Source organism: Anguilla rostrata, chromosome 2, assembly GCF_018555375.3.
Source record: "Anguilla rostrata isolate EN2019 chromosome 2, ASM1855537v3, whole genome shotgun sequence".
Classification (NCBI taxonomy): Eukaryota; Metazoa; Chordata; class Actinopteri; order Anguilliformes; family Anguillidae; genus Anguilla; species Anguilla rostrata.
In genome coordinates, this window is record NC_057934.1 from 27672735 (window position 1) to 27700305 (window position 27571).

Consider the following 27571-nt stretch of genomic DNA (forward strand, 5'->3'; position numbering starts at 1 on the left):
AAGTGCCCTGTAAGTGGTTTAAAATGCTTCAAAGATGTAGGTCTGCAAATCAGTTTGTTCTGAAGAATAGAAGTAAGTCAAGTGACTGACATACTGCATATTTTTATGCATACTTTAACTATTTTATATTAGTGCAACAAATATAAAAATACACATTTTGCATAATTTCCCAGATTCTTAGCATGGTAATGCATGAAAGAGGATAGGTTATATGGAAATATTTATGCAGTCCCCTATTACAATGTTGATCAAAACACATCAGCATATCAACCAGCTATATAAATTGCTTTTCACTTGAAGTTCACTTTTTGTGGATTATGTCATGAAAGGTTATAAAATGGAAGAAATATATTCGAGAATGATAAAAATCTAAGGATTACCAGTATTTAGATACAGTACTGGACTCGATTCATGCACAGTATTATTTGTAAATGGAGAATTTGATTGTTTCATTGCTGATCATTTGCATATACGTTTCATCAAAACTGGTGAAAGAAGTGACATTTCCTTGGCAAAATATAAAAGTACAGTTCACATTTGGGGGTCAAGCCAACATTGTTTCCACTGATTACGCAGAGCAAATATCAAAGGGAAATTATAGACCTTCAATGCACACTTTAATCACAAACAAAATAAATAGTGGTGTTTTCTTTGTAGGATTCAAAAAGTGACAGTGAAACATGAAGAATTTTTTCCCACTCTTTTCTAACCCTTCACCCATGCAGCGTGTACTGGCCATATCTTGACAATCTCCATATACCCACCATTAGGCAGCCCTGCACAAACACTCAGGAAAACAGCTAAATTATTACCATATTAAAAGTAAGGGAGAATAAAAGCATTTTCAGATTTAAAAAAAAAAACCCCCCAAAAAAAACATTTTTTAACCCTTTAACTTTTTACTAATAAGGGGAAAAAAGCAAAATAGGTTTCAAAAGCAAGACCTATTAGTTTCAGTGCTATACATAACAAAAAAGTAATAGTGTTGGCACACATCTTACAAATTTAAGGATACTTCAGAGTATATTAAAAGCTTATTTTCAAGATCTGAAAATGTCTAGACCAAGAAATGTTATGTAACAAAGAATAATGGTCAGGAGAAAGTAACAAAAAGAACTGGTGCAAGCGGATAGTACCCTGCATTTCACAAAAATGACCAACAATGTAAAGTACAACACAGACAATTAAATTCATGCTTTAAAATTATAAGCATTAAGCTTTCTTGTAACATTATGACACAGTGGTCCTAGAACACATTTGTACTACTATGTACATATGGACAAATATATGATTTTAACCAGTTAATGTTACGTCAGTCCCACTACATGAACTACACTTGGTCCTTATTCTTACTGTATGTACTAAATTACCTTTTACATTGATCATCTTCTGTTGGAACCAGTGCTAGATTCCATGTTTCTTTGGGTTTTATATTAAAGACTAATGTACTAAATTTTGCATATAAATCAAATCTCATGAATAACCTTTACCTTTTCTTATTCTCTCCTCTGCCGGCAGTCATTCCCTCCTCATCCTTTGCTCCTCACGTCTGTCTCCGTCATTTACATGATTTTCTGTATATTTTAAAAGCATCTGTCCTTCAGAAATGTCTGAAGTATCTAATAATTAGGAGATGTGTGTAAACAGGACATATTAGAACAATAATGTACCCAACAATGTAGCTGTATGGATTGTAATTCAGTATTGGATAAAATCTCAGTCACATTCAGTGCTGGAGGAAATAATTTTTTGTTCAATTTTCCCTCCTCAATTTAATAAAAGAGGCATGACCTTCTTGTAGTCCAGTGTTTTTAGTTAGCATTTCTGGTAAAAGTCTGATGTGTGCATGCTCCTGTGAATTTTCGATTAAAAGTCGAATACAATTAATCGACTTTCTTATCTTATTCGCATATCTCTCATCCTGCTCTTCTAAACGCATCAAAATCTAAGTAGTGCCACCATTGCTAGATATGTTTGCAGTGGTGAGGCCGGTGCCCATTGTGGTGGATCCGGAAGAAGTTTGGCCAGGCTTGGGGGGCAGGATGTTGGTATGCTGCAGGGCGTGACGCTCCAGCAAGGTGCGGTGGGTGAAAGCTCGGTGGCACACGGCACAGGAGAAGGTGCGCTCGGCCCGGTGGGTGCGCATGTGAACATTGAGTGAGCTTTTTTGGGTGAAGCGTTTACCACACACTGAACACTGGAAGGCCCGCACTCCTGTGTGCACCACCATGTGCTTCAGGAGGTAGTCTCTCAGGGAAAAAGAGCGCCAGCAAATGCTGCACTGGTGGGGTTTCTGACCTGTGAGACAAAGATAAGTCCGTTTTGATTGCTATTGCATTACAGTTCAATCACTTAGCAGATGCTTTTATCCTGAATGACTAACAAAAAGAACATCTATGTATTCCTGAAACTTCTTAACACAAATATTAGTTTCAGGAATACAAAAGTGTGATATAACTAAGAAGGCACAGAAAATCAATTTATAAGTGTAACAGTCAACAATTAGTCAACAATTAGAACTGTAAACAAAAGTAGCCACCACTGCACAGAACCTTCACACAGCTACTCTATCCAAGAAGGAAATCTGCAATGAGTAGGGTTTCTTCTGTCTTGACTCTTTCTACCACCAGGGAGCCAGAATTGGTAAAGAGGGGTGACTGGCAATTAAAGGCATTCTTGGGCAGAGTGAAGTGGTCTGTTTGGTGTGTAGGGTTGATGAACTTTTGATGGTATAACAGAGCTGCCTGATATTGAGGCTAGTACCAAGGTTTGGATTTGATGTGAATATCAGTAGCCAAGGGAGGGAGTTGAGAGGGGGAGTGGCATGCCTGAGCCTGGGGAGGTTGTAGGTCAGGCAAGAAGCAGTGTTCTGAATAAAGCATTCTGGATGCTGCAGGGGTCTGATGGCAGAGGCAGGGATACCAATGAGGAGGGAGCAGCAGTAGCTCAGATGAGAAATGACCTGGACAAGAGCTGGTTGACATCCCTCCAGATGTTATACAGGAAGAATCTGCACACCCAACATACATTCATGATGTTTTCAGAGATGGACAATATTTTTTTTCTGGTACCACTCAGATTCCTAGCAGATGAAGAGGATAGTTAAAGGTCAAGAAGGGGTGGAGACTAAGCTGGGAAGGGAAGTATACCACTTCAGTTTTAGAGAAGTTCAGCTTTAGTTGATAGTTTGCCATTCAGTACAAGGTGTCCTATAAGTATGACAACCTTACGAGTATGTCTCCCATTGTTATTTTGCATGGTCTGCCAGCTAGAGGTCATGATAGTCTTTTTGTCAAGCCGTCTCAAGAAATTATCCCGCTTGCACCACCTCAATAATTTAAGTTTATAAAGTAATTTCCACTAATTAAGCACAGACGATGATTGACAGTGACACTCGTGTTCAGTTCCATTACTTACTACCATGGACATGCTACAGTGTTTTTAAATGTACAGGAAATTATGAAATTAAGAATAAGAGCAGCTGTATCACATTTAACTTGCACAAAAAACTTAATTTAAAAAAAACAAACAATTAAAATACTTAACTAATCATGATCTTCAATCAAGACCTTAAGAAGAATGAGGTGTCTTCGTGCTGGGTTATAACAAAAACCCATACTATTACAATTCTGGTTTCTCTGCTTTTAGAATCAATTTTAACATTTTATTAATTACTTACAAGGCCTTACATTGTTTAGTGCCTAATTATATTTGTGAACTTTTAACTCCTTGTTGTCGCAAGAGGCCTCTCAGATCTGCCAGCCTTGGGCTTTTGCCTGTTCCACAGTCTAGATTGAAATCAAGTGGTATTCCAGCCTTTGTCGTAATGGTCCATAGGCTCTGGAAAAGACTTTCATACAATATTAGGTCTGCTGATACAGTCTCAGCTTTTAAAACTAGCCTAAAAACCTTTTTACAAAACTGCCTTCTGTAATGACTGATAGCTAGTTGCTGTACTTCTCCTTTTAATTGTTGGGTCTTAACACTACTGTTTTATCATTTCGTTTTATTTGGTTTTATTATGTTTTACTTTTAATATGCTTAGTTATTTTTTGTTTTATTGTGTTTTAATATTTTCCTTTTTCATCTATGTTCTATATTGCTGTTTTATTTGGTGTTTGTTCTTCCCTTTTATGCCGCTTTTATTGTACCCCCATGTTGTCATTTTTAAACCTTATTTGTATCTGCTTTGGAAAGCACTTTGTGCTCTATGCTTGAAAGGTGTTATATAATTAAAGTTATTATTATTATGAGTTAGAGGTTTGCTTGAGTCCATGGGGGGATATGACCCGTGTCTGTCACTCATCCAAAAGTTCCATAGACAAACATGCTATCCAGAGAACAAGGGAAATACACATCAGGGTTGCGCAGTTTCGTTGTTTTAAATGTGTGCACTTATGTCCTTTTTGTATGTGTATCCAATGTTTTTATTGGCTGATGTACCTAAATGTCCAATGAGGAGATGTATTCTTTGTGGTTGATGGGATAGGACTTCCTATTTACAAATTGCCCTCATGCTCCCCCAAGGCTGAATGTATGGGGATGTGCAGGCATACTACACATTATCATGTCAATGTGTGCATGTAATGTACAGACCCGTGTTCCTATCAGTTTCTGTTCTTGACAAGACTGAGAAAAAATCTCCTTTTGAGGGCAATCAAGCTCTAATTTAATCGAAACACACAAATACATACACTGACTGACCAGCAGAGGTTGCTAGTGAGCAATGAGATGCTGCTCTCCTGGCCAGTTGAAACATCCCTGAATAATGCTGGTGCCAACTTTAGGAGCCCTGGCCACAGTTGGCAGTCCTGGTCAATACTTATAATGCGTAAATAAAAAAACTTTAAAAACAAGTGGACTGCCTACCAGAGTGTATGAACATGTGCTTGCTGTAATTCTTCCTGGACCGTAGACTCTTCCCACAATGAGTGCAGTCAAAGGATGTCTCAGATCCCTGGGAGGAGGGGGAAGGGCCTGCTGCACAGGAAGAGGTTGTAGGAGGGGCAGGAGTCATTGGTGCTGGAGGTGGAACCTGTTGGTTGGGCTCTGCTCTCCCCATGCTGTCAATCACCATGGGCCCACTGACAAAATATGGTGTTGACTGAGACTGGCTGACTGGATACTGAAACAGCAGCTGTAAAAATTTAAAACCATGATATTTTACCATCTTTCCAAAACAACACAAGAACCTGTTGACTTAATCCAAAACATTTGTGAACAGAAATGCACACCGTCATGCACAATTAAATTTTTCTAGTAAACCTAATTTTAAGATTGAACATACAGGCAGGTGACAAATTAAAGGAAAAACCAACATAAATTGTCTTGTCGGTAATGTGTTGGGCCACCACAAGCTACCAGATAGTCTCTGGAACTCTACTGGAGGGATGGAACACCATTCTTCCAAAAGATATTCCCTCATTACAGTTGAGGCCATAAATTTACATACACCTAGGCTAAAGACCTTCAAACTCAATTTTTCACAACTGCACACATTTCATGTTAAATAAATTAGGGTATCTACTTTATTTCCATAAGAAGTATTTTCAAAATAATAGCTAAGAGACAAATTTATTTCAGCTTCTATGTACTATATAAGATTTTCAGTGGGTCAAAAGTTTACATACACTTTGTTAGTATTTGGTGGTATTGCCTTTTAATTGTTTAACTTGATTCCAAACGCTTGGGATAGCCTTCCACAAGCTACTCACAATACTTAGCTGGAATTTTTGCCCATTCCTCCTAACAGAACTGGTGTATCTCAGTCAGATTTGTGAGCCTCCTTGGTCGGACACGATTTTGCAGTTTCAGTCCACAAACTTTCTATGGGATTCAGGTCAGGGCTTTGTGAGCTTTGTCTTTAAGCCATTTCGTTACAACTTTGGAGGTATGCTTAGGATCATTTTCCTGCAGGAAGACCGAGTTGCGACCAAGTTTTAACTTCCTAGCTGATGTCTTGAGGTGTTGCTTCAGTATTTATAGATAATCCTCCTTCCTCATGATGCTTCAGATCTATTTTCTGAAGTGCACCAGTCCCTTTTCCAGCAAAACACCACCACAACATGATGCTGCCACCCCCATGCTTCACAGCTGGGATGGTGTTCTTCGGATTAAAAGCCTCATCCTTTTTACATAGCACATAGCACTGATCATTATGGCCAAACAGTTCAATTTTTGTTTCATCTGACCAGAGAACACTCCTCCTAGGTATTCGTCTTGGTGATCACCTGCAAACTTCATTCTGGCTATTTTATGCCGGTCTTGAAGTAGGGGCTTCTTCCTTGTGTGACAGCCTTTCAGGCCATGGCGATGTAGGATTCTCTTAATGGTGAATGTAGATACTTTGGTACCTGATGCCTCCAAATCCTTCACCAGTTCCTTTGTTGTTGTCTTGGGGTTCAGTTGAACCTTTCGGACCAAAGTTCGTTCAGCCCTGGGAGTTCATTTGTGCCTCCTTCCTGAATGATGCAGTGTCTGTGTGGTCCCAAGATTTTTATATTTGCATACAGTTGTTTGTACAGATGCCCGTGGTACCTTCAGTTGTTTGGTAATTGCTCCTAAGGAGGAACCAGACTTGTGGAGGTCCACAATTTATTTTGAGGTAGTGGCTGAGTTGCTTGGATTTTCCCATGGTATCAAGGGCAAAAAGGCAGTGGCTTGAAAGGTAGCCCCTTAAATACAGCCACAGGTGCCAATTAACTCCTAATTATGACAATTAGCCAATCAGAAGCTTCTAAAAAGTCATTACATCAATTTCTGGAATTGTCCAGACTGTTTAAAGAGACAGTGACCTTGGTGCATGTAAACTATTGACCCACTGGAATTTGGATATAGTGAATTAAAGCTGAATAAATAAATCTGTCGCTAATCAATTGTTTTAAAATTACCTCTGATGTGAACAAAGTAGACTAATTGACTTGCCAAAAGAAATTTATGGTAACATGAAATGTGCAGGGTTGTGAAAAACTGAGTTTGAATATCTTTAGTTTAGGTGTATGTAAACTTTTGGCCTCAACTGTAGGTGTTTTGATGATGGTGGTAGAGAGTGCAGTCTAACACGTCGGTCCAAAATCTCCCATAGGTGTTCAATTAGGTTGAGTTTTGGTGACTGTGAAGGCAATAGCATATGATTCACATCATTTTCATTCTCATCAAACCATTCAATGACCTATCATGCCCTGTGGATGGAGGCATTGTCATCCTGGAAGAGCCCACTCCCATCAGGATCAACATTTTTCATCATAGGATGAAGGTGATCACTCAGAATAACTTTGTATTGATTTGCAGTGACTTGCCTCAAACAATAATAACAATAATTGAGGACAAGTGGACCCAAACCAAAAATGCCCCCCACAGAGCCACTCACTGTGGGGGACAAGCATTGAGGCCTCTTGGTGTACGCCACACATTTACTCACCCACTTGTCGAGAATACAGTGAAGGATGACTCATCCAACCATACCACTTTTTTCCACATCTCTGTAGAACAGTGCCTATGGTTTTTGCACCACTGAACTCAAATGAGCATTCATCTTTGTAATGAGGGGTTTATGCACTGTAACCCCACTTATAATATCCCTCTCAATGTAGTTGTCAATGGACTGTTCTTGCTGACACACTCTGATTATGCATCAAGGTCATCGAATGTGCGCTTTTGACCACAATTTCGGACCCTATTTACTGATGTCTTTCCCATAGATCTAAATGCAGATGTAACTTCAGTCACTGTTCCTATTGAAACTCTAGCCAGTTGAGCCGTCTTTGTGACTGAAGCACCTGCCATCTGTGTCCCATAAAGAACCCTCTTTCAAAGTCACTTAGATATTTTCCTCTTGCCATTTTGATCCAAAATAGAGGTTAACTGGGTCTGCTCAGCATTTTTATACAGGCCACAGAGCATGCTAGGATGTTAACTGCTTAATTGTATCATGTAGTACACCTGTATGGAAGCATCTGCATTTGTCATGTTTCTTCACTCATTTATTCAGGTTTTCCCTTTAATTTGTCACCCGTGTGTGTGTGTGTGTGTGTCAAGCTTAATATGTATATGGGAATATACAGGAATAAACTATGATATGTTCACACCCAAGAAGCATGTATTATGAGAACTGCACAGCTTGGATTCTAATATCACAAGGCTTTCTGTGAATAATTACTAAAATGCAGATGTGTAAAAAAAAAACATTTGTGCTGTAACAATTATAATTTTGTTGTATGTGAACATCTGCCAGTAAACATAGTTACTCATTGACCAAGATGCAGAAAGAGATGTATTACGTTACTTGTCCAGTAGATTGAAGAATAAAATCTGACATGTAATTAACCATGATTCTACAAACACAACCTTTTGGAAGATGCAATGGGCCTCATTCTTACTTTTGTTCCTAATAAAAGTTCCTACAAAAAACCAAGGTGGGATTCATGAAACATGCGCAGACCTTTGATTTTGTCTGCACATGTCTGTACATGCGTTTCCAAACACACATAGATCTTACCAAAACATATTCAGATAATTTAAAAAAGATAAATGCCAAAATCTTCATAGAAATGTTTGTCAGCACAGTTAACAATCAAATCTTTTTTAGAAAAATTTTGTGAATGAGGCCCAATGTGTCCACTCAACTGGAAACATAATATAAAGAGATTTCCTCCTACATACATTGGCGATACTAGAGCTGATCTTAAGAAACGATTGTATTTTCAAGTCACAGACAATAAAAAATACTAACCTGGTTGTTGATTGATTGCGTGGAGGGTTGTGGAGACATTGGCTTGCTTACTCTTCCTCTGGTGTTAAATGTCACAGGCTCAGAGGATGGCGGGTACTCAGACTCTGTTGCTGTCTGTGACCAAAAACTTTCAGAATACACCGCACCCTCATCATAGAACACCCCCTCCTGCCAAAGAATAAAAACAGAGGCATCTGCAAAAACACAGCATCCCTGAAGTAGGCAGACATTTATAAAGTGAGAATGAAAAAAAATAGTTATGCACCTATATGGTGCATAAATCTTGACATATTTCATGAATCATGTTAGCCATCAGCTAACATACCCTACTAAAGCACTGCTCATAGTAACGCACTCCACGAAGGCTGGATAAGCACGTTTTGGAGGATGCACGTTCAAGTTTGCAGTTTCTCAAAAACTGACGAGGATGTTGCAACAATGGGCCGAGTGAAAAATATGGTAGGCGTATGATGATGACATTATTTTAAAAAGTCTGCGTCTGCTGGGAATTAAATGTAATCCTGTAATGCAATGATTGTGCAGCACAGCTGGTGGACTGCAGAGTGAAAGAAGAAGCAGCTGACAGTGCGCACTTCAGGGGAGAGGTTGCAGACCTGAGAAGGGCTTGCAGTTACAGCTGGGACCTCTTTGATATACTTCACTTAAACAATCCAGGATAATTAGATTTTATCAAAGTCTTTTCTAATTGTACTCCATTAGCTTCAAAACTGCAGCTATACTGTCGTATAAATCGTAGCGAAACCATCTTCATTCAATTGAGCACCTATGCGATGAGATGGGAGCCAAAATAGCCTAACAACTTATTACAACATACTTTATTGACACTGTATTTGTATGAAATCAAAGTGGGTGCAGCTTTGCGCTAACAAAAAAAAAAAAACATAAAAACTTAGCAGACAATCCCGATTTGTTTTGTTGGTGTCATTAACCCTCTTATCGTTGGGATACATGATCATAATTAAGTATAACAGACTTACATCTAACATGCAAAAGTAGATAACAATAAAGCTAACTATTTTATGGCATCCTGGTAAATGAGCTCTTACCCCCTGCAACATGAAACAGTAGCCTTTCTCTGCTATTTTAAAATAATTATCAAAAAACATTTAAAAGTATAACTAAATACCAAAAGTTAGAAACATTCTGTTGTGGAGGATTCTTCTGGAAATATTCTGGAATTTTTTTAATTTATTTATTTTTTTGCAAATATAACGTGCAACAATAAGCTGCAAAGTGACACCGAGAGAACAAAATCAATCTCAAATCTGCACCACATTGTAACACAGGTCACATCAACCATAAGCTCAAAAGATGTATGAAGAGAGCAGAAAAGTAGAAAAAAAATCAGCTCTATTTTAAAAACAAGGAGTTTGCGTGGGACAGTGCAGGTTTATGAAAGTAATTTTTCAGTGCAAAAAATGTGCTAACTCACAGAAGCATTCTTCTGAGCAATTATCATTATTGTCCTTTTTGCCATTACATACACGCCAAAAGTATTGTGTACATATGAATGTTATTACCTCCAGCTCTGATAGACTCTCTGAAACAAAATTAGCCCACCTACAAGCTTCTCTGATGAGTACTTGCAGAGCAATCCCTCAGTATAGACTTTAGTATAGAATTTATATGTTGTAAATTCTGCCCAGTATACTGCCAGCAATGAAATATTATAGTGACACTTGTTTTTTGACAATGAAATTAAAATTGAAATTTTTAACAGTATAGTTTGTTAGGCATGAAAGGATACATACTGTTTCATCTGTGTAATCAAAACATAAGTACATATGCTGAAAATGTTACACACTGGTTACCTTTCAGAAAAGACCAGGATTATGCCTGTAGTCAAAAGGATTCAAAAATAGTAACCATTTTATTTTGGTTTGATTATGTCATTTTCAGGCTTGTGTTTAAAAAAGGGGGTGATACAGAAAGGGTCAATAAAAATTCAAATATTTAAAAACATATTGGGGACAGCAAACCAACGGGAGTCTGTGTTAGTCAATTGCCTCTTTATCCAATTGATTAAAATATTTTGTTAACATCAACAAAAATCCAGACCTCTTATTTGAAATAATCGACATCTTTAGCTTGTGGGGTTTTTCAATTCAATTCACTTTTATTTGTATGACGCTTTTTACAGAGAACTGTCACGAAGATGCTTTATAGAGTAGCAAGGCAAGTAACAGAGCAAAAAGCGCAAACAAAGACCAGACCTGAGCCCTCAAATAGCAAGTACATAAGGTAAGAATTCCCAGTAGGGAGAAAACCCTCAAACAGTGGTGAGAAAAAACTCCCCAATGGGAAGAAATTTCGAGAGGAACCCGGCTATAGAGGGGAAGACGATCCTCCACTGGCCAGCCTGGTGTAAATTAGCAGTAGAATGGAATGTGGCAGGAATGCTACAAAAAACGGATCTATCACAGCAAATATAATGGATTAGGCAGGTAACAGCTGAGGTTAACGCTAACAGGAATAATAGAAGACCAAATGGCATAGTTCAGTATAGTGAAGTTTAGAGGAGCTGGGTGATGGATCTGGAGCTCCAGGCTGCACAAAGGGATGGGCATGGGAGGAACAGGGCTCTCCTTCCTGGGTTTATTTTTCAAAATAAAGTCTAAAGAGCCTTATTCACATCAGTACAAGTTGAACCACTCACAAAGACTGGGCCAGATAAATGAATCGGGACAGACAAGTATGGCTGTAACCAATTATGGAAGAGAGTGATTTTTTCACATTTTTTATATTACACATTTGTTCCAAATCCAATTGGTATTTTACATTTGACTCTTCTTCCACAGCGAGTGATTTCTTTTGCAACACAGCATCAAGTTTATTCATTAACTGTTTCTGTTGAGTTCTTTTTCAACTTTACCACTTTACTATGAGCAATGGCTAATTTTCTCAACTTAAATTTAAGTAATTACAATTTATTTATCATACGATCGTCAGTCTGGACAAACATCTTACTGGGTAAACTGATTATATATATTTTTTTTTAAAGGAGAGATATTAAATTTCCGGTATCCCCATGCTCCATAAAATCCCCTCCCTTGTAGACCTAATAAATTTACTTCATGATCAGTTAAAGGAGCAAACTGATGGGATAAATTAGGGGAAATGAGGTAAAGGTATATTCTGGATTTTACAGTCATGTACTTATTAGCCCAGGTAAATTCTTTCATATTAGCACTGTAAAAACACCATGCATCAATCACCGATAATTCCCTATAAAATAAATCATGTTACTGCTTAGCGAGTTATAATTCAATCTAGGAAGGCACCTAACTACGTATATAATCATCACGTGAAGTCACCTGTGATTATTCAGCGTGCATCAAAATGTCTATTTTGAAGTTATTTAATTTTCCCAGTGAGATTATCAAACAGATTTTTTGTTTGATGTCCATGAAGCGCAACAACACATTACATACAATGAAAATGGCATTTTATAATTTAGTAATAATAAGGCACTGTACATCTCTAACATCTCATCCCTAACATTCAAAGAAATCATACTTAAAAAGCTAAAATCAAATCCATTTAAAAAAGCAAAATATACAGCCAAATACATATGAACATGACAAGAAATGTCCAATGGGCAAGTGCCAATCATAATTGTATACCACTTATTTAATCAGTCATGTAACATTCTTACAGATTATAAAATGAACCTCGATGTATGTAGGCTATGTGGACCCCTAATCAAGGCCTCTTTCCTTCCTCTCTCCCTGTCTTCACCACTGGCCACAATTTAAATTTGTGAGCCATCTTGCCTGCACTTTCCAATGCACAACAGTGCACAACATCTAGAACATGTTCAATTTTATTGATGATCTGTGGAGCAACATTGTTGAAGATGTCGAGAGTAATCTTCCTTAGATCTTCCCCATCAACTTATTTTACCCAGTGCAGTTTTAGGCATCACCTGTGACTATATCGCTCAGGATCATTAGTTCACATACATGAGTTCCCAAATAGTCTCATTAACACCTTTGTGCAAGCCCTCTAGTGGCCAGGAAGCCTGTGCGCTGACATTGCCCAACTGACACATTCAGTGCTCCTGTAACCAAATTATGAATGGAAACAACAAACTCTGTGTTCTAGCTTAATTAGCAGATGATACAAGACAACAATGCCAAATACAGAGTTTCTAAGTGCCATCTGGTAATTTGTCTGGTAGTTTGTCCATTTTACAAGCACCCTCTCCCTACAATCTCATCTGCAACTAGGCCTAATACCCCCCAAACATGAAACACTGGACAACAGCATCTATCTGGGAGTTCATAAAAATATTCTTTCACCACCAAAAATTTGTATGTGCATCATAGTGTAAGGTGAAATTTTGGCTGTTCTAGCCAAATTCCAGGATTGGGGTCATAAAAATCTGAAGGCTGTAAACACAGCAGAAAAGACAATTGCACCCCAATCTGGAGATTGTCATGAGACAGTCTCATGACCTTTTTACCCCACCAACACTTGTCGCTCTGGTCGTTCATTTAACACGCACCCCCTCCCTGCAGTCTCATCTAGAAAACACCACCCACCCTTGACATAATGGACAATATTGTCTATCTTGGCATTCATAAAAATATTCTTTCGCCACTAAAAAATCGTATTCCGTCATAGCAACAAGATAAACACGACAATAGCCTAAGATATGCCTATACAGCAGTGAAAAAGCTGCTCACTGAATAAGGAAATAAACGAGAAAAAGTTTTTAAAAATGATACCATGTCATTCTACAGTCAATATCTGGGACTAAATATTGAATAAATATGCAACCCTACCATTGAACGACCAGAGCGACAATGGTGGCGCTGCGAAACTCCGTATTCAGCATAGTTGTCGTGTATCGTCTACTAATGAAACTAAAACAAACTATTTCTGTTTTTAACTCATACTTTGGTTGCAGTAGCACTGAATGTCTGAGTTCAGCAATCTCGGCACACTGGCGTGTTGACCACTAGGGGCTTTGCGCTAAGAGGTTAATCATTTGGTATAGAACTGGAGATGAAGTCCATGGACTTACACACACATGCACACAAAGATAACACACACACCACCTCCTACTCAACGCCTTCTTGGCTCCCACCCCCCCTCCCTCCCCCGTTACAGTGCAGTCTGCTGAGGGTTGATGCGATGCGCCTGAGCGGCTGCACGCTCCCCCCAGTGTCTGTGCTGCGACACTTCCCCTCCCCGACACCCTACCCCCTACCACATGTGCAAGTCTTTGAGTTCTGTTGTAATGTTTGTAATGTTTGTAATGTTTTTATGTTGCTATGTGCTGAGGTTTTTCTTTGTTTCAATGAAACGAGTGCCCTCTCGTTTCATTGAAAGGACTGTTTTTTTCCTCCTCCTTCCTCCTGTTCTCTCATTTCTCATCTAATAAGATGGCGCCGCAGATGGCTGCCTCGGTGTGTTGACCAAAACAAATTCCTCGTATGTGTAAACCTACTTGGCAATAAAATACGATTCTGATTCTGAACTGGATTTCCCATAGCCTATACAATCCTCAAATGGTGACTTTAGCAACAGTGTACAAAAAGTTATTTACTGTATTACATTTACGATGCATTACATTTATACCGACTCTCCCCTATATCCTATGTGAAACTACCATGGATGACATTAGCCTATAGACTGTGCTCAAAACTGACTATTGTTACGTTTCACAGTCTGACCAAGAAGTTTATGAATGACCGTTTATAGGCATACATTTAACTCAAATAAACACAAAAATGTTATACCATCTCTCTATTTACAGCTTATCTCTAAAATGTATTTTCCTCTCCTTTTCCATAAGAGCAGCAGTAATTTCACTGCAGCTTAATATTCTGGTTTATTCGTTCATTCGTTGACTCGGTCGAAGTGTTAACTGTCAGATATGGATTTGAGTGCTCACATTTGCCACCTGGTGGTGGTTGTGTGAACAACAAGTAGTTCCTGTGGAAAAACAAAAAAATATATACGCAAATTTTCTTCTGCCGGGAAGATCTCTTGCAGCGGCAGCGCCAACTGAAACCCTAAACCACTGTAGGCTATGTACTTACTATGTGGGGGTTCAGGCCTGGTGTTTCTCTTTTTGCTCTATCTCTTGCCTTGCTCCTCTGTAAACCATCTTTGTGACAGTTCTCTGTAAAACGCGCTATAAAAATAAAATTTGAATTGAATGTCATTGAATTAGGAACAGCACACTTGTGAACCACTTGCTACAACTCTTAACATGTTTGTACTCTGTTTATTTTATTAGTGATGATGAAGCACACCCACATTGGTAAGTATTGCCCAGACTGTGGAAGTTTACAGTTTTCTGGGAGGTAGTGCTTGGTTTGAGGGAAAAAATAGTTTAAACTGAAATAGAACATTGCTCCTTTTCAAAATTATTTCCAATATGAATATACTGTGAGCTTTCGGTTTTTGAAAGATATGTTTATCATGGTTTTTTAAGGCTCCAAAATTTTACCCCAATATATTCCTATGGGAGTTGTGTCTGAGGATATAACAAAAAGGCATAAAACATCAATTATTCAGCAATCAGTCAAACTTTGGTCTGCACAATTCATGATTATCCAATATTATCTGAAAAAATACATAATCTATCCTTTAACCACAGTTTATGCACTTTTCCTGTTTTTGTAAATCACTCTGGATGAAAGTGTCTGCTAAATGGCAGTAATGTAAAGCAACTGCTTTAATATACTGAAATAACTGAAATAATCAATGGAGGATGAAAACTTTCTGAAGACACAATGTATACAGTTGTTTACAAACATTTTAATTCAAAGATTTTTCGTCAGTTTTTATCCCAACGTTGTTAGCTCAATTGCAATTGTGGGTCTCTGCCTATTGCAAAGTCCTCTGACTGCTACAGCAGACTACTCTGAGTTTAGCTGCTGTAGCAGATGAGGTAGACCACTCTACTCTACAATTTTTTACCAGTTTACAATTGTTCTTCACATGACAATATTCAGAGTATAGATTGCGTAGCCACAGTGTAAAGCCGCGTTTCCACCAAAATTACCCGGAACTTTCAGTCCCAGGAACTACTTTACCAGGAACTAAAAGGTTCCTTCAGCCAATGGTTGTCTGCGTTTCCACCGGGGTCTAAAGTACCGTGAAGATTAGGCAAATTAGCCCACTGACGTATGAAAAAGCGACGTTGTCGCTTCTGTAATCCCATACTACCACCGAAGTAGCCTACATTATTTTCTAATAACCGGGACTGCCCGGAGGGGTTTATTCCACTTATATACAACAGGTTACCAACAATGACTATATATGGTTACTTTTGTATTTATTGATTTTCATATATCCTCTCAAACACATTCATTATGTTTTTATGCAAACATTCGCTTTCATGTCTTGACATCCGAAGCGACAGAATGCATTCACATTTATATGTATAACTGGCAACAACAGCAGAAAACATGCACACGTTGTAAACAATTTGCTGTTTGATTACTTTCTCGTCGTCAATTCCATATAGGCTAATCGCAAAATGACAAGAATAGAACGAAAACTCGGACTTGCGTGAAAATGTAAATTAGTAGTGGTACAGCCACCGTTTGCTTTCCTTCGAAGTTACTGCTAGCCGAGCAGCGAAGTGTGCCCTCCAGATGCGAACCATGCAGCATAAATTAGTCCATAGTCTTCCTGGTCTTTTCGTGGAATTGAAAAATGGCAGTAAAATTGAGTAAAATTACGGCAATCTGAAAAAGCTAAAGGGAAGATTACTAGAATTAACCTGTTATTTTACCCGGACAAAAAGTGCGGAAGGTGATTTCCAGTATGCTTGTACTGTATCACCAATGTTAATTACGCAGAACTACCGCATACCTCACATCTGTATCAAACGTTTTGAGTCAATTACAACGGGCTAACAAAGAAAATCCGGAAGAAAATATTCAGCAACCGAATTAATCCGTTTGAATGTTTTAGTACGTAATATGCTGTCCCAGCACGAATGCTTAGCATTTTATAAAACGAATACTAAATCAAGAAAAGAGCAGAAGAGCACACGTTATAATTCCAAGACGTTGGCAGACTATAACCAAAAGTAGGCTACTGCGCCGCATAACATACAAGTTTGATTTGAAGTTATTATGAAAATAAATTGGTTTGCCGCTGCATATTTTCAAACATGGCGGGTAATGGCGGAAAATAAATACAACACAAATGCTGCGAGTACTCGACCAATCAGAAATGTTCAGCGCTGCAAGCTCCACCCAAAAGGTTCCTGTACTTTCGGAAAGTACTACCCCCCGAGCAGGAACCTTTTGGGGGGTAAAATAAAGCCCCAGGAACTAACTGCGGTGGAAACGCACTGAGTTCCTCAAAAGGTTCCTAGTTCCGGGGTATAGTTCCTGCGGTGGAAACGCGGCTTAAGGCTCTGCCAGATTTTGAAAGAACCATGGAGAGGTTCATGATCATTTCTAGTTCTTGCCAGCATTCTACATAATTTCAGCCCAATCAAACCGGCATCTGGAAAGGATATGTAGGAAGAAATTAATGTTGTAACAACTATCTTGTTTCTATTTTTTTCTGAATAGTCTGAAATATAATTGTTCCTTGAGGTCCTAATGAATAGATATAACTATTCTTGAGATTGTTGAACTGGATTTGTTGTATTGGCGAACAAAATACTGGTGGTTATTACTAGAGACTTAATTCAAAGATTTTTCAAGGATTAAATCAACATGGTCAACAAAATCTTACAAATTTTGGACTGCTACAGATTGCAAAAATGTATTGTTACAATGGTGCAATTTTCCTCATGATTATCTGTTCTTGCATTCAGTCGGTGAGGGTAGGACTGGAGGTGGATTGGAGCAAACATTAGGTGCATCTGTATTTCAACTGTCATAAAAAAAATAAAACAAATTAGTTTGATGACAATTCCTTTTATCTTGCAAATAAGATGTTAAGATGTAAATAAGAGTATAACAAGCGCAAATCCGCAATAGCTGCGACGGCACACATGCATGAATCCATGTGTGCATGCATCCACGCACACACCCTCACACAAACACGTGACCTCTTCTTTGGCTCATGACCAACCTTTCCACAAATTTCAGCCTCCTGGGACAAAAACTGTGGCCGCTAAGGGGTGGGACACTTTTGTGGACGAACCGACCAACCCTACCAACAGACAGAGTGGTCGCAGCTAATAAAAGCTCATTTTTATTTTCAATTTAAAAGCTGCCAAGATAGCTAAGAGAAAAACAACTGCAAAAGTACAAAAATTAAAAGTGCCGATTATCTTGAAAATTGAAACATGATATCCTTGTGATATCTCAAGACCGAAAGTCGACACAGGAAAAGCATCAGCTGCGCTGCTAAATTGGAAAACATTAAACGGATCTTAGGTTGCCCACCTAATTTCCATTTACCTTATAAAAATTAGCAGAACAAGAGAAAACTGCAGTTATTTCATGCAGTTTTCCATCCTATACAAAGCACCTTCTGTTAGTTGCATTACCTGATATACCCCAAAAGAAAAATAAAATCAACAACAATACCTGACTGTATGTTTCCATGGATTCCTGTGTGTTCTCTTGCTCTCCCTCACTTCTTTTCTCCAATTCAAAAACCCCTCCCTGTGTCTCCTCCCCTCCTTCATCTTTCACCACAACTTGCTCGCCCCCAAGAACCTGAGAAAAGAGAGAAAGTAATTTTGCATAAGTTGTATTGCATATTGAAATTTGCATGCACTATTCTATCGTGCTGTAACCTAATGATTTCCTTGCAGGTCAAAAATAGCATTCTCTTAAATTATTGCTTTTATCAGTCACTAATTCAAGGTGCACTGCTGTAACACCTACATCAATGTAAAGCTTAGACTCGTTGCACTTTGATGCAAAAAACCACTAGAGATAGCAAAAGAAATAACAGAAGGCAGTCCCCTTCCCAGAAGTAGGACTGAAATTGACATCCCTGGTTGATGATTATGCCATTTTATAATCCAATAACTGTCCGCAACAAGTCAAATAACCACTAGTACTACATTTATGGTATTTATATTGTTTGAAAGCCCCCTCTGCTCTTTGAACACAGGCAAGCAAATGTCCCCATGCATTCTGCATTATTTCCATTTAGCTGAAAGCATTTTCATGAGCATTTGAACACAAACGCTTTTATGTATTGTCAGACATGTAATTCACCATTTAGCTCAGCCATTGGAAGTTTCAAGGCGCCTGGCCAGCATAGCCTGGAGATAAGACAGGGCAGGATTCAGGGGTTAGCCATCTGAGGTGTGAATGTGTGTCTGTGTGTGTGTCCATGCCCCTGCCACCTCCTTTTATTGACAACATTATATATGTGGCTTTCTTTTAGTCAGTCAGTTTTTAGGCAACTTGAAAAGAAGTTTGTAACATTTAGAAGTGGGCATCTGAGTCCTGCATCTAGGTCTGGTGTTCTACATTTCATCTCCGGTTCGTTTGGAATATTCAACTCTTTTGGTTTCTGAATTTTTGTCTTTGCACATCCTTGGATTAACTTTGGGACAAAAGCTGTGGTTTGGTATGTCTCTAACCTAAGATAGTTGAACTTCTTCTTCAGATTAGACAAGGTTTGGTATCTGCTTTCATTAATTTCTTGTGTGGCTGCTGATGTCTGTTACCTAAGGTAGTGGAACCTTGTCTTTAGATTAGATATTTGTTGTAACTTAAAAAAAATTCTTAATTTTCATCTGGTTCGGATTTGTACATTTTGATAAAAGGTTTATCCAACAAGTTTGCTCTGCCTATCAACAAATTCGGCATTTTATTGATAATTACCAAATTAAATCAAATAAATATATTTTACATGTTAGATAAGTGGGGTGTTTTAACTGATGATGCACATGTGTTCGGTATTCAGAGTACCGGGCGTCAAACGAGGGTGTTAATGGTTAAAACATATTTCAATTAATCCTCACCTTGCTGGCAGTATATAAATAGAATTTCAAGCACGAAAAGAACAGCTTTTCTTTAAAAACAAAAAAAAACAAACAACTTCTTACCTTACAAACAGTGAAAAAAATTATCTGAATTTGATGTTCCAGTGCCAAATAAATGACCTAAAAGCAAGCTACTACCTGAAAAAATTGACCCCCTCTAAGATGTACCCGTCATGACTTTTGCTCCTGCTTGGAAACCTTGTATACGTTACAGTAACCATACAGTGTCGTGTTCTTTAAGCTCATTTCGTAGCTTTCGAACATAGCTTACGGCTTTCTTCTAGCTGAAACTATGGCTTCGCTGTACTACTGTGTACCGACTTACTTTCACTTCACGTTTTCGCATAGCGCATAAATGGAAGCTTAGCACACGCTTTATCAATTGTTTATCAAAGATTTGTTTGCTTATCATCAAAAAGGGTTAGTAGTGATAAAGGGCACAAGATTATTGTGAATCATTGAGCTCTTACTCTGTTGTGATCAGGTTCACTGTGTACAAGTCTGACTGATTTACAAAATTATGGCAGCTTACTCAGATCAGATCACTCAGCAGGATCACAGATCAAATCACTCAGCAAGGTAAAACCAAGCGGTTTGATTGTTTCTAAATTAATTTAGTTTGTGTCTAACTAACCATTATAAATGCATTTCGTACATAGAAGCTCTCCAAAAGGACAGCATTTGATTGAAATACAGGGTTTAGTGAAAAAGAGAGAATGTGTAAATAATGAATATTTGTTTTGTGGGAGATCCAGGGAGTACCACCCTCAATGGAATTAGCTTCTGGAGGTGGAATATGGCTGGGGGAAAAAAGATGTACACCATATTCCAATTTGGAGAGTTTTGGTGCCATTTGGAAAGATTTTTGGGAGATTTGGGCCCACCTTGGGAAAACGCATGTCAAATTTTACTGCTTTACTGAATCCACTCTGTAATGGAACAATCCCTCTGTTCCCGCTAGGACACACTATTTTTTAAACAAACGTGTTTTTAACTGTGTAAACCAGCCATGGTAATGGTTGTTTGGTGCAAGTATGCCACTTTCATAAATGTAGTGCGAACCATTTATGTTTGCCAGTTTGTCAACAACTACAAGATATTTGCTATTGTACATCTGTTCACCATTGGTAATGCACTGCAAATAACTTAAACATATCATTCTGGTTTGTAACATTAATTAGATTTATTTTAATATGCCATGTTCAGTCAACACAATGTTGGGAGTTGCTGCTAACCATGCTTGGTCTGGCTGTCCCATGTTCAAACTGGAATGATGTAAACCGACTATCACAATTCTGTGCAACTTTATTTGAAGCGAAGGACCAGGAAAAGGACAATTTGCAATGTTAATTGCATAATGTGCATTTGGTAATATTTTCTGGTATCTAATTAGATATGTGATAATTATATATAGAGTTGTAACTGATAATGTATGTATGGTGATTTCTTTGAGTAAAATGTACTGTTATTTCTTCTGTAAGATAACTGGATTTTTGTGTGGAAATGGTATTGTCTGGCTAATGTACATCTGTACAAAGTATTTAAACAGGTCATTCGCTGTCAGTGGGCTGGCTGGCAGAAGGTGGGCCTGAGTCAGGTGTAACTGATGTGCTGATGTTGTTGTTTTGTGTCTATAAGTTTGTGTGTTGGGAGGCACTTTGTAAATAAAACACCCCACTTGGGTTTCACAAGTTCTAGTCCCTTCTTTTCAAGTTCACTGTAAAATCCACCAACTCGATCATCTACGTATCACACTCCAAACTTATACCCTGGTGTTGTATACATCCTGGGGTACAGTTGAAACAAGCACGAAACCGTCCAGACCCACGGCGCAACTTGGTGAACTATATTTTTTGGTTGATTTTATGCGCTCATACTGTATGGCAGTTGGTTCTCTCAGAATTCTGACTGATAGCCAGGTCAATATTTTCACTGGAGACTTGATACATCCTGTGTTATAACTTCAAAGTCCCAGGTCATTTGTGAATGGTTTAAATAGATTTTTAAAATAGACACTTCATGCTACAATAATGATAATAGCAATGACTGTGCTGTGAAGTTTAGGTGACAAACAACATGGCTGAATCCTTTTGACGTGATTTACAGAAACTATACGCTCAGATCGCCTAGTTTCACTCACTGCGGCCAAGCGGAATCGATACCATTTCAGAAAATATATAACTTTAAAAGTAATTCAATCTTCTACTGGGACTTTTGCCGTTTATTGAGGGTGTGACAGAAAATTTTTGTGCCGCTGACTATAATCGAATGTTTTTCACATTTACCGTTCGATTGAGCAAGTACCATTCACAGTACAATTTTATGGGCCAGTGCTGTCAGATTGTGCTAGGTACTTTACATTAACCTAGTACGGCGATCAATAAAGGCTAACAGCACAGCACCACTTACTTGTTGTCACTTCTACCACCATTGTAATGAACTAAAAAAAGGCTACAAACTACCCTTTCTATGAGAAATGTGTCGAGCGCACGCGCATACACTGCTGGCAACATTCTAAAGCTCTGTTTTGCCCTCGTTACTATATAGCTAGCTAGCTATGGCATGTCCTCACCTCTGTAATGTTATTTGTTGTCCTCCGTGTGTTCATACATCTGTATCGGCGGTTGTAGCTTAGCTCCTACTCATGCGTGCAGGATAGCATCCGTACGCTCAAACTAGGTTAACTAAAGTAGGCGATCTGTACGCGCTAACTGCGCAACGCCTTTATCTGTCTGCATCTCCCAAAATCACCACTTCGAACGGCAAAACATTTTTAAGCACAGCTTTATCGCCTAACGTAACCTGCGCATGTTAGTTTATCTTTTATAACACAAATGCAGTTTTCAAAGGCAAAACCCAAGGCTAAAACCAAGAGTAGACATTCAGAACTATTTATTGTTTAACCAATCAATCTAACAGGACACATCTGGGCAACAAGAAACACCTGTCGGTCACATGTTCCAATAATTTTGCTCACCTAAAAATTGGGTGGTCTGATACCAAAGGTGCTATGTTCTAAGTAGTTTAACACATCTAGGTGTAAATACCAGGAAATAAAAGCTGAAATTCTGAACTCTTGTCTCATGTTCATCTTTTTATCTCAACCCCAAATGTATTCAGTGTATTGCAAAAACAAAGGAATTGGCCTTGCTGTTCCAATACTTTTGGAGGGGACTGTAACTTAGAAGATAATGGGTTTATTCAAGGAGATTCTTCCAAAAAGCCCTGGGTTTTAAGTGGGGAAAAAGGGTTAACAACGGTTCTGAAAGGCTGGCATGAGGGGAAATTAAGGGCCATATTTACCAAGAATTTGCAGGGCTTTTATAGATGCTAACGAGACAAATAGTGTTTGTCTGTATTTACCTAGGTGCCGCAATGGCGTTTTGCACTAGTTTTAGAAAAATTTGTCTTGTTTATTTTGTTATTCAGTGAGCAGCGTTTTAACTGCTGTATTGCCATATCTTAGGGCTATTGTTGGGTATATGTTGTTGCTATGAGGGAACACAAATTTTTATTGGTGAATATTTTCATGAATGCCCAGACAGACACTATTGTCCAGTGTGGCATGCATGGGGGTTGTAGTTGCAGATGAGAGTGCACGGAGGGTGTGCTTGGTAAATGGATGACCAGTGCGACAATTGTGGTGCTTAGAAACTCCATCCTGAATCGTCTACTAATAAAGCTAGAACACAGAGTTTGTGTTCTCAACTCATAGTTTGGTTGCAGGAGCACTGAAAGTATGAGCTAACCAATCTCAGGATGCCGGCGTCATAGCCACTAGGGGATTGTGCCAACAAGTCAAATCCCGTTCCACTAGCACCAGGTGAGATTGCACATGTTTCTTTGCCACTCAGATACTTCCACTGTGTGGTTTGCAGAGGGGTTTCTTACAGTTGGTTACCTCACCACGGATACTGATGTTTTATGAATTCTCTCTGAACTCAAAATATATTATCCTGGACAGTTTGGATTATAATTTTTTCCATGACAATTGCCATCTTATTGGCTCAAGTTCAAGCAAATGTCTGAAAATACACTGTACGGTGCTTCATCCTACAGAAAGACAATGATGCCAAACATACTGCTAAAGTGACGAATGAGTTTTTCAAAGCCAAAAACTGGAAAATCTTGACTGGCTGTCATTCACCTGATTTGAATCCAAATGAACATGCATTTTATATTCTAAAGAAAAAACTTAAAGTAACTAGCACCCAAAACAAGCAGAAGCTGAAGATGCAGTACAGGCCTGAAAGAGCACGACCAGAAAAGATACTCAGTACCTGGTATACCACAGACTTCAACCAGTCATTGCATGTAAAGAATATGCAACAAAGTACTAAATGTGACTGCTTTCATTTGCATAACATTAATATGACATTAGGGTGCCCTGAAATGGGACTCTATGTATAAAAAGTGCTACATGGTGGAACCAAAGCATACAAATATAGCCTGAAACTAAAAGCAAGAATGTGCACTTTAACTATTTGTAAATTATCCAATTACAAATCTACAATTGTGGAGTACAGAGCAAAATTAAGTATTTTTCAGCAACTTGTATCCAAAATGACTTGCAGGGATTTACTCAGTTTATCTCTCTTACCTGTAACCTGAGTGGCTGTCTCTGTTTTCTGCTGTGTCCTCCTCCACGTTCCTTATCTCCATCACGCTCCCTTTCTCTTCCATCCATCTCCTCCTCACTGTATCTTTCCATTCCCGGGATAGGTTCACAGTTGGCAACACTTAGGTCAGTCAGGTTCCCACAAGCGGTTTCCTCTCTGGTAACACTTGTGTTACAGCAGACACTGACATTCCCACTGTCCCGCTGACTGGTGCTACTATTGGCAGTCTGTGCTAGCAGATCTCGTAACTTGTACCTCACATCTTGGGTGCAACTAATGCCTGGCTTTAATAAAACCGATCCAATCCCTGAATTCAAACCACCAGATGTACACACAGAGCTGGGTCCCATTCCTCCAAGTGGGATCAATCCTACTGGGCTAGACTGTTCCAGGTTGCCTGTGTCATTCTCACTCCCACTGACATTGTTGTTTATGCTTGTGTTCATGTTACCTGAACCACAGTCACCTACTCCAAAATTATGAAAGGCCTGGAAACCACCACTCCCTCCACCACCCCTCTCCCTACCTTTGCCCCCCCTCTCCTCCTGTTTAGGCAGAATACCCCCAGCACCAGTAACACCACTCCCCCTCTTTTGAGAAATTATCTGGGTGCACTCATCAATGACAGTCTTTATTTGTAAGATGCTGGCAGCAGTCAAGATGCAGAGAGCCTGGGACTGCAGCACCACTAATGACCCGCTATACATAAAGTCTACCAGTTGCTTGACTGTTTCGGCTGGCACCAGAGGTGGCACAGAAATCTCAGAGTGGCCCAGCAGTAGTTTGTCCTGAAAAAAAGGGCTACCAGCTGCCAGAACACAGGCATGAGCCCGCAGTGAGGAATCATGGATGCGCACAGTCACATCGCAGAAGAGGCCTTCTTGGCGCTGGGAGCGCAAGGCCTCAAGGACAGACTGGCTGGAGTTGTGCAGATGGATATAGTGCACTGTCTCAGTACCAGATGACATGGCTTCAGTCTGGGGTAAAAGTGTGCAGGAGGGGTCTAGTCACTGCACAGGGTGTCTGTCCAGGATTCCCTTGTATCTGTGGCGCTTGCTGATTAAGTATCTTTTTTGTGCACCTCAGCCTCCTAAACACTTTGCTTGAGTCAACACCCAGACATCAGTGTGGTTACAAAATGGGGTGCTCGGTTCTGTCAGATATAGAGTTGTCAATAATGTGGTCTTTCCACTCTTCTGTTTGTTTCAAGCTTTCTTTCAGCCCTATAGGTAAGACAGGGAAAGAGAAATTTGGAGGTAAACTGATTTGAATTTCAATATTCACACATTCACATCAAATTAACATTCAGTACCTATATAACATTTATGCATTTATGTCTGCACCACAATGACACCAATTATACACTCATTGGCCACTTTATAAGGTGTTCCTGCATGTTCACACAAATTCCTCCAAACAGCGAAACCTGTAGCTCAGACTCAATATATAAGGCATGCAGACATGGTGAAAAGCTTTCATTTTTTGTTTGACCAAACAATAGAATAGGCAGGATGTGTGAAACTTTGACCGTGGTATGATTGTTGGTGCCAGACATGTTGGTTCCAGCATCTCAGAAACAGCTACTCTCCTGGGATTTTTACACACTACATAGTGTACAGAGATTGGTGCAGTAAAGAAAACAACATCTAGTGAACATCAGTTCTATGGCCAAAAACAACTTCTTAATGAGCAAAGTCAAAGGAGAGAGGCCAGACTAGTTCAAGCCAACAGAAAGGCCACAAATGCTCAAATAACAGCCGTTTTACAGCAATGATGTGCAGACGGTCATCTCTGAACGCACAACATGTCACCTTGAAGCCGTTGGGCGACAGCAGCAGAAAGCTATGCCGGGTTACACTCCTGTCAGCTTAGGACAGGAAGATGAGACTACAGTGGGCATGTGATCACCAAAACTGGACAACTGAACACTGGAAAAAAGTTGCCAGGTCTGACGAATCGCGATTTCTGCTACGACATGCAGATGGTAGGGTAAGAATTTGGCATAAAAAACCACATGTATTCATGGATCCTTCCTGCCTTGTGTCAATGGTGCAGGCTGCTGCTGGTGGTGTAATGCTGTTGGGAATGTTTTCTTGGTACACATTAGGCCCCTTAATACCAACTAAGCCTCATTTTACTTCCATATTATGCCTACGTTTAACCACATTGTTGCTGATCACGTGCATCCCTTCATGGCTATGGTCATGAAAGTGACTTCAGTTTACTTCATTGGCTTACAGTCTCCAGATCTCAATACAACAGAATGGGAGGTTTGCAGCATGAATGTGTGGGTGAAAAACCCTGCTGGCACTGCATGATGCTTATGAGTCAACCTGGACTGTATGGAATGTAGGTTTAATACCATGTAAGGTGACCTTGAGTGTTCAGAAAGGAACCTGGTAAATAAAATGTATAATAATTATTATTATTAGGTTAAAAAGCAGAATTTACACATAAACATGGAGTGCCATGGAATTGTGAGAAGTCTTTTATAAATTATTTCACAAATAGAATTCTGTTTTGTTCCTGCATTGGGATATCATTTGCATATGCCTGAGCATGACTGCATGAGTTATAGTATATTTTCTGCTTTTGGGTAAGGTTGTTCCCCCCTTGCCCTCCTTCAACCCCACCACCACCAGTGATTGCACAGTGGATAAAAATAGTTGAATTAACCATGAATTATCACAGAGGGACCTACAGTGACTTCGGAAAGTATTCAGACCCCTTCACTTTTTCCACATTTTGTTACGTTACAGCCTTATTCTAAAATTGATTAAATTCATTTTTATTCTCATCAATCTACACACAATACCCCATAATGACAAAATGAAAACAGGTTTTTAGAATTTTTTGATAATTTATTAAAAATAAAAAACTGAAATATCACATTTACATAAGTATTCAGACCCTTTACTGTTGAGTCAACTTCGGAAGCAATTACAGCCTCGAGTCTTCTTGGGTATGACGCTACACGCTTGACACACTTGTATTTGGGGTATTTCTCCCATTCTTCTCAGCAGATCCTCTCAAACTGTGTCAGGTTGGATGGTGAGCGTTGCTGCACAGCTATTTTCAGGTCTCTCCAGAGATCTTCGATCGGGTTGAAGTCCGGGCTCTGGCTGGGCCACTCAAGGACATTCACAGACCTGAAGGCACTCCTGCGTTGTCTTGTCTGTGTGCTTAGGTTCGTTGAACCTTCACCCAGCCTGAGGTCCTGGAGCGCTCTGCCGCAGGTTTTCATCAAGGATCTCTCTGTACTTT

The 27571-nt window shown here is 39.2% G+C and overlaps 1 protein-coding gene across 3 annotated transcripts in view; it reads right to left on the bottom strand.

Moving 5' to 3' along the window:
- Nucleotides 1-595: 595 nt before the first annotated feature.
- Nucleotides 596-27571, bottom strand: part of zbtb45 (zinc finger and BTB domain containing 45) — a 40702-nt gene continuing 13726 nt past the window's right edge. For 2 of the 3 annotated variants that reach the window (XM_064321452.1, XM_064321451.1), the window contains exons 2-6: nt 24289-25530; nt 18271-18402; nt 8732-8899; nt 4870-5137; nt 596-2298 (exon numbers count right to left, since the gene is read on the bottom strand). In XM_064321452.1, the coding sequence (XP_064177522.1) occupies nt 1946-2298; nt 4870-5137; nt 8732-8899; nt 18271-18402; nt 24289-25275 (1908 nt within the window). In that variant the 5' untranslated portion in view covers nt 25276-25530 and the 3' untranslated portion in view covers nt 596-1945. The remainder of the gene's footprint in view (nt 2299-4869; nt 5138-8731; nt 8900-18270; nt 18403-24288; nt 25531-27571) is intronic. The other variant, XM_064321453.1, reaches the window with a different exon arrangement.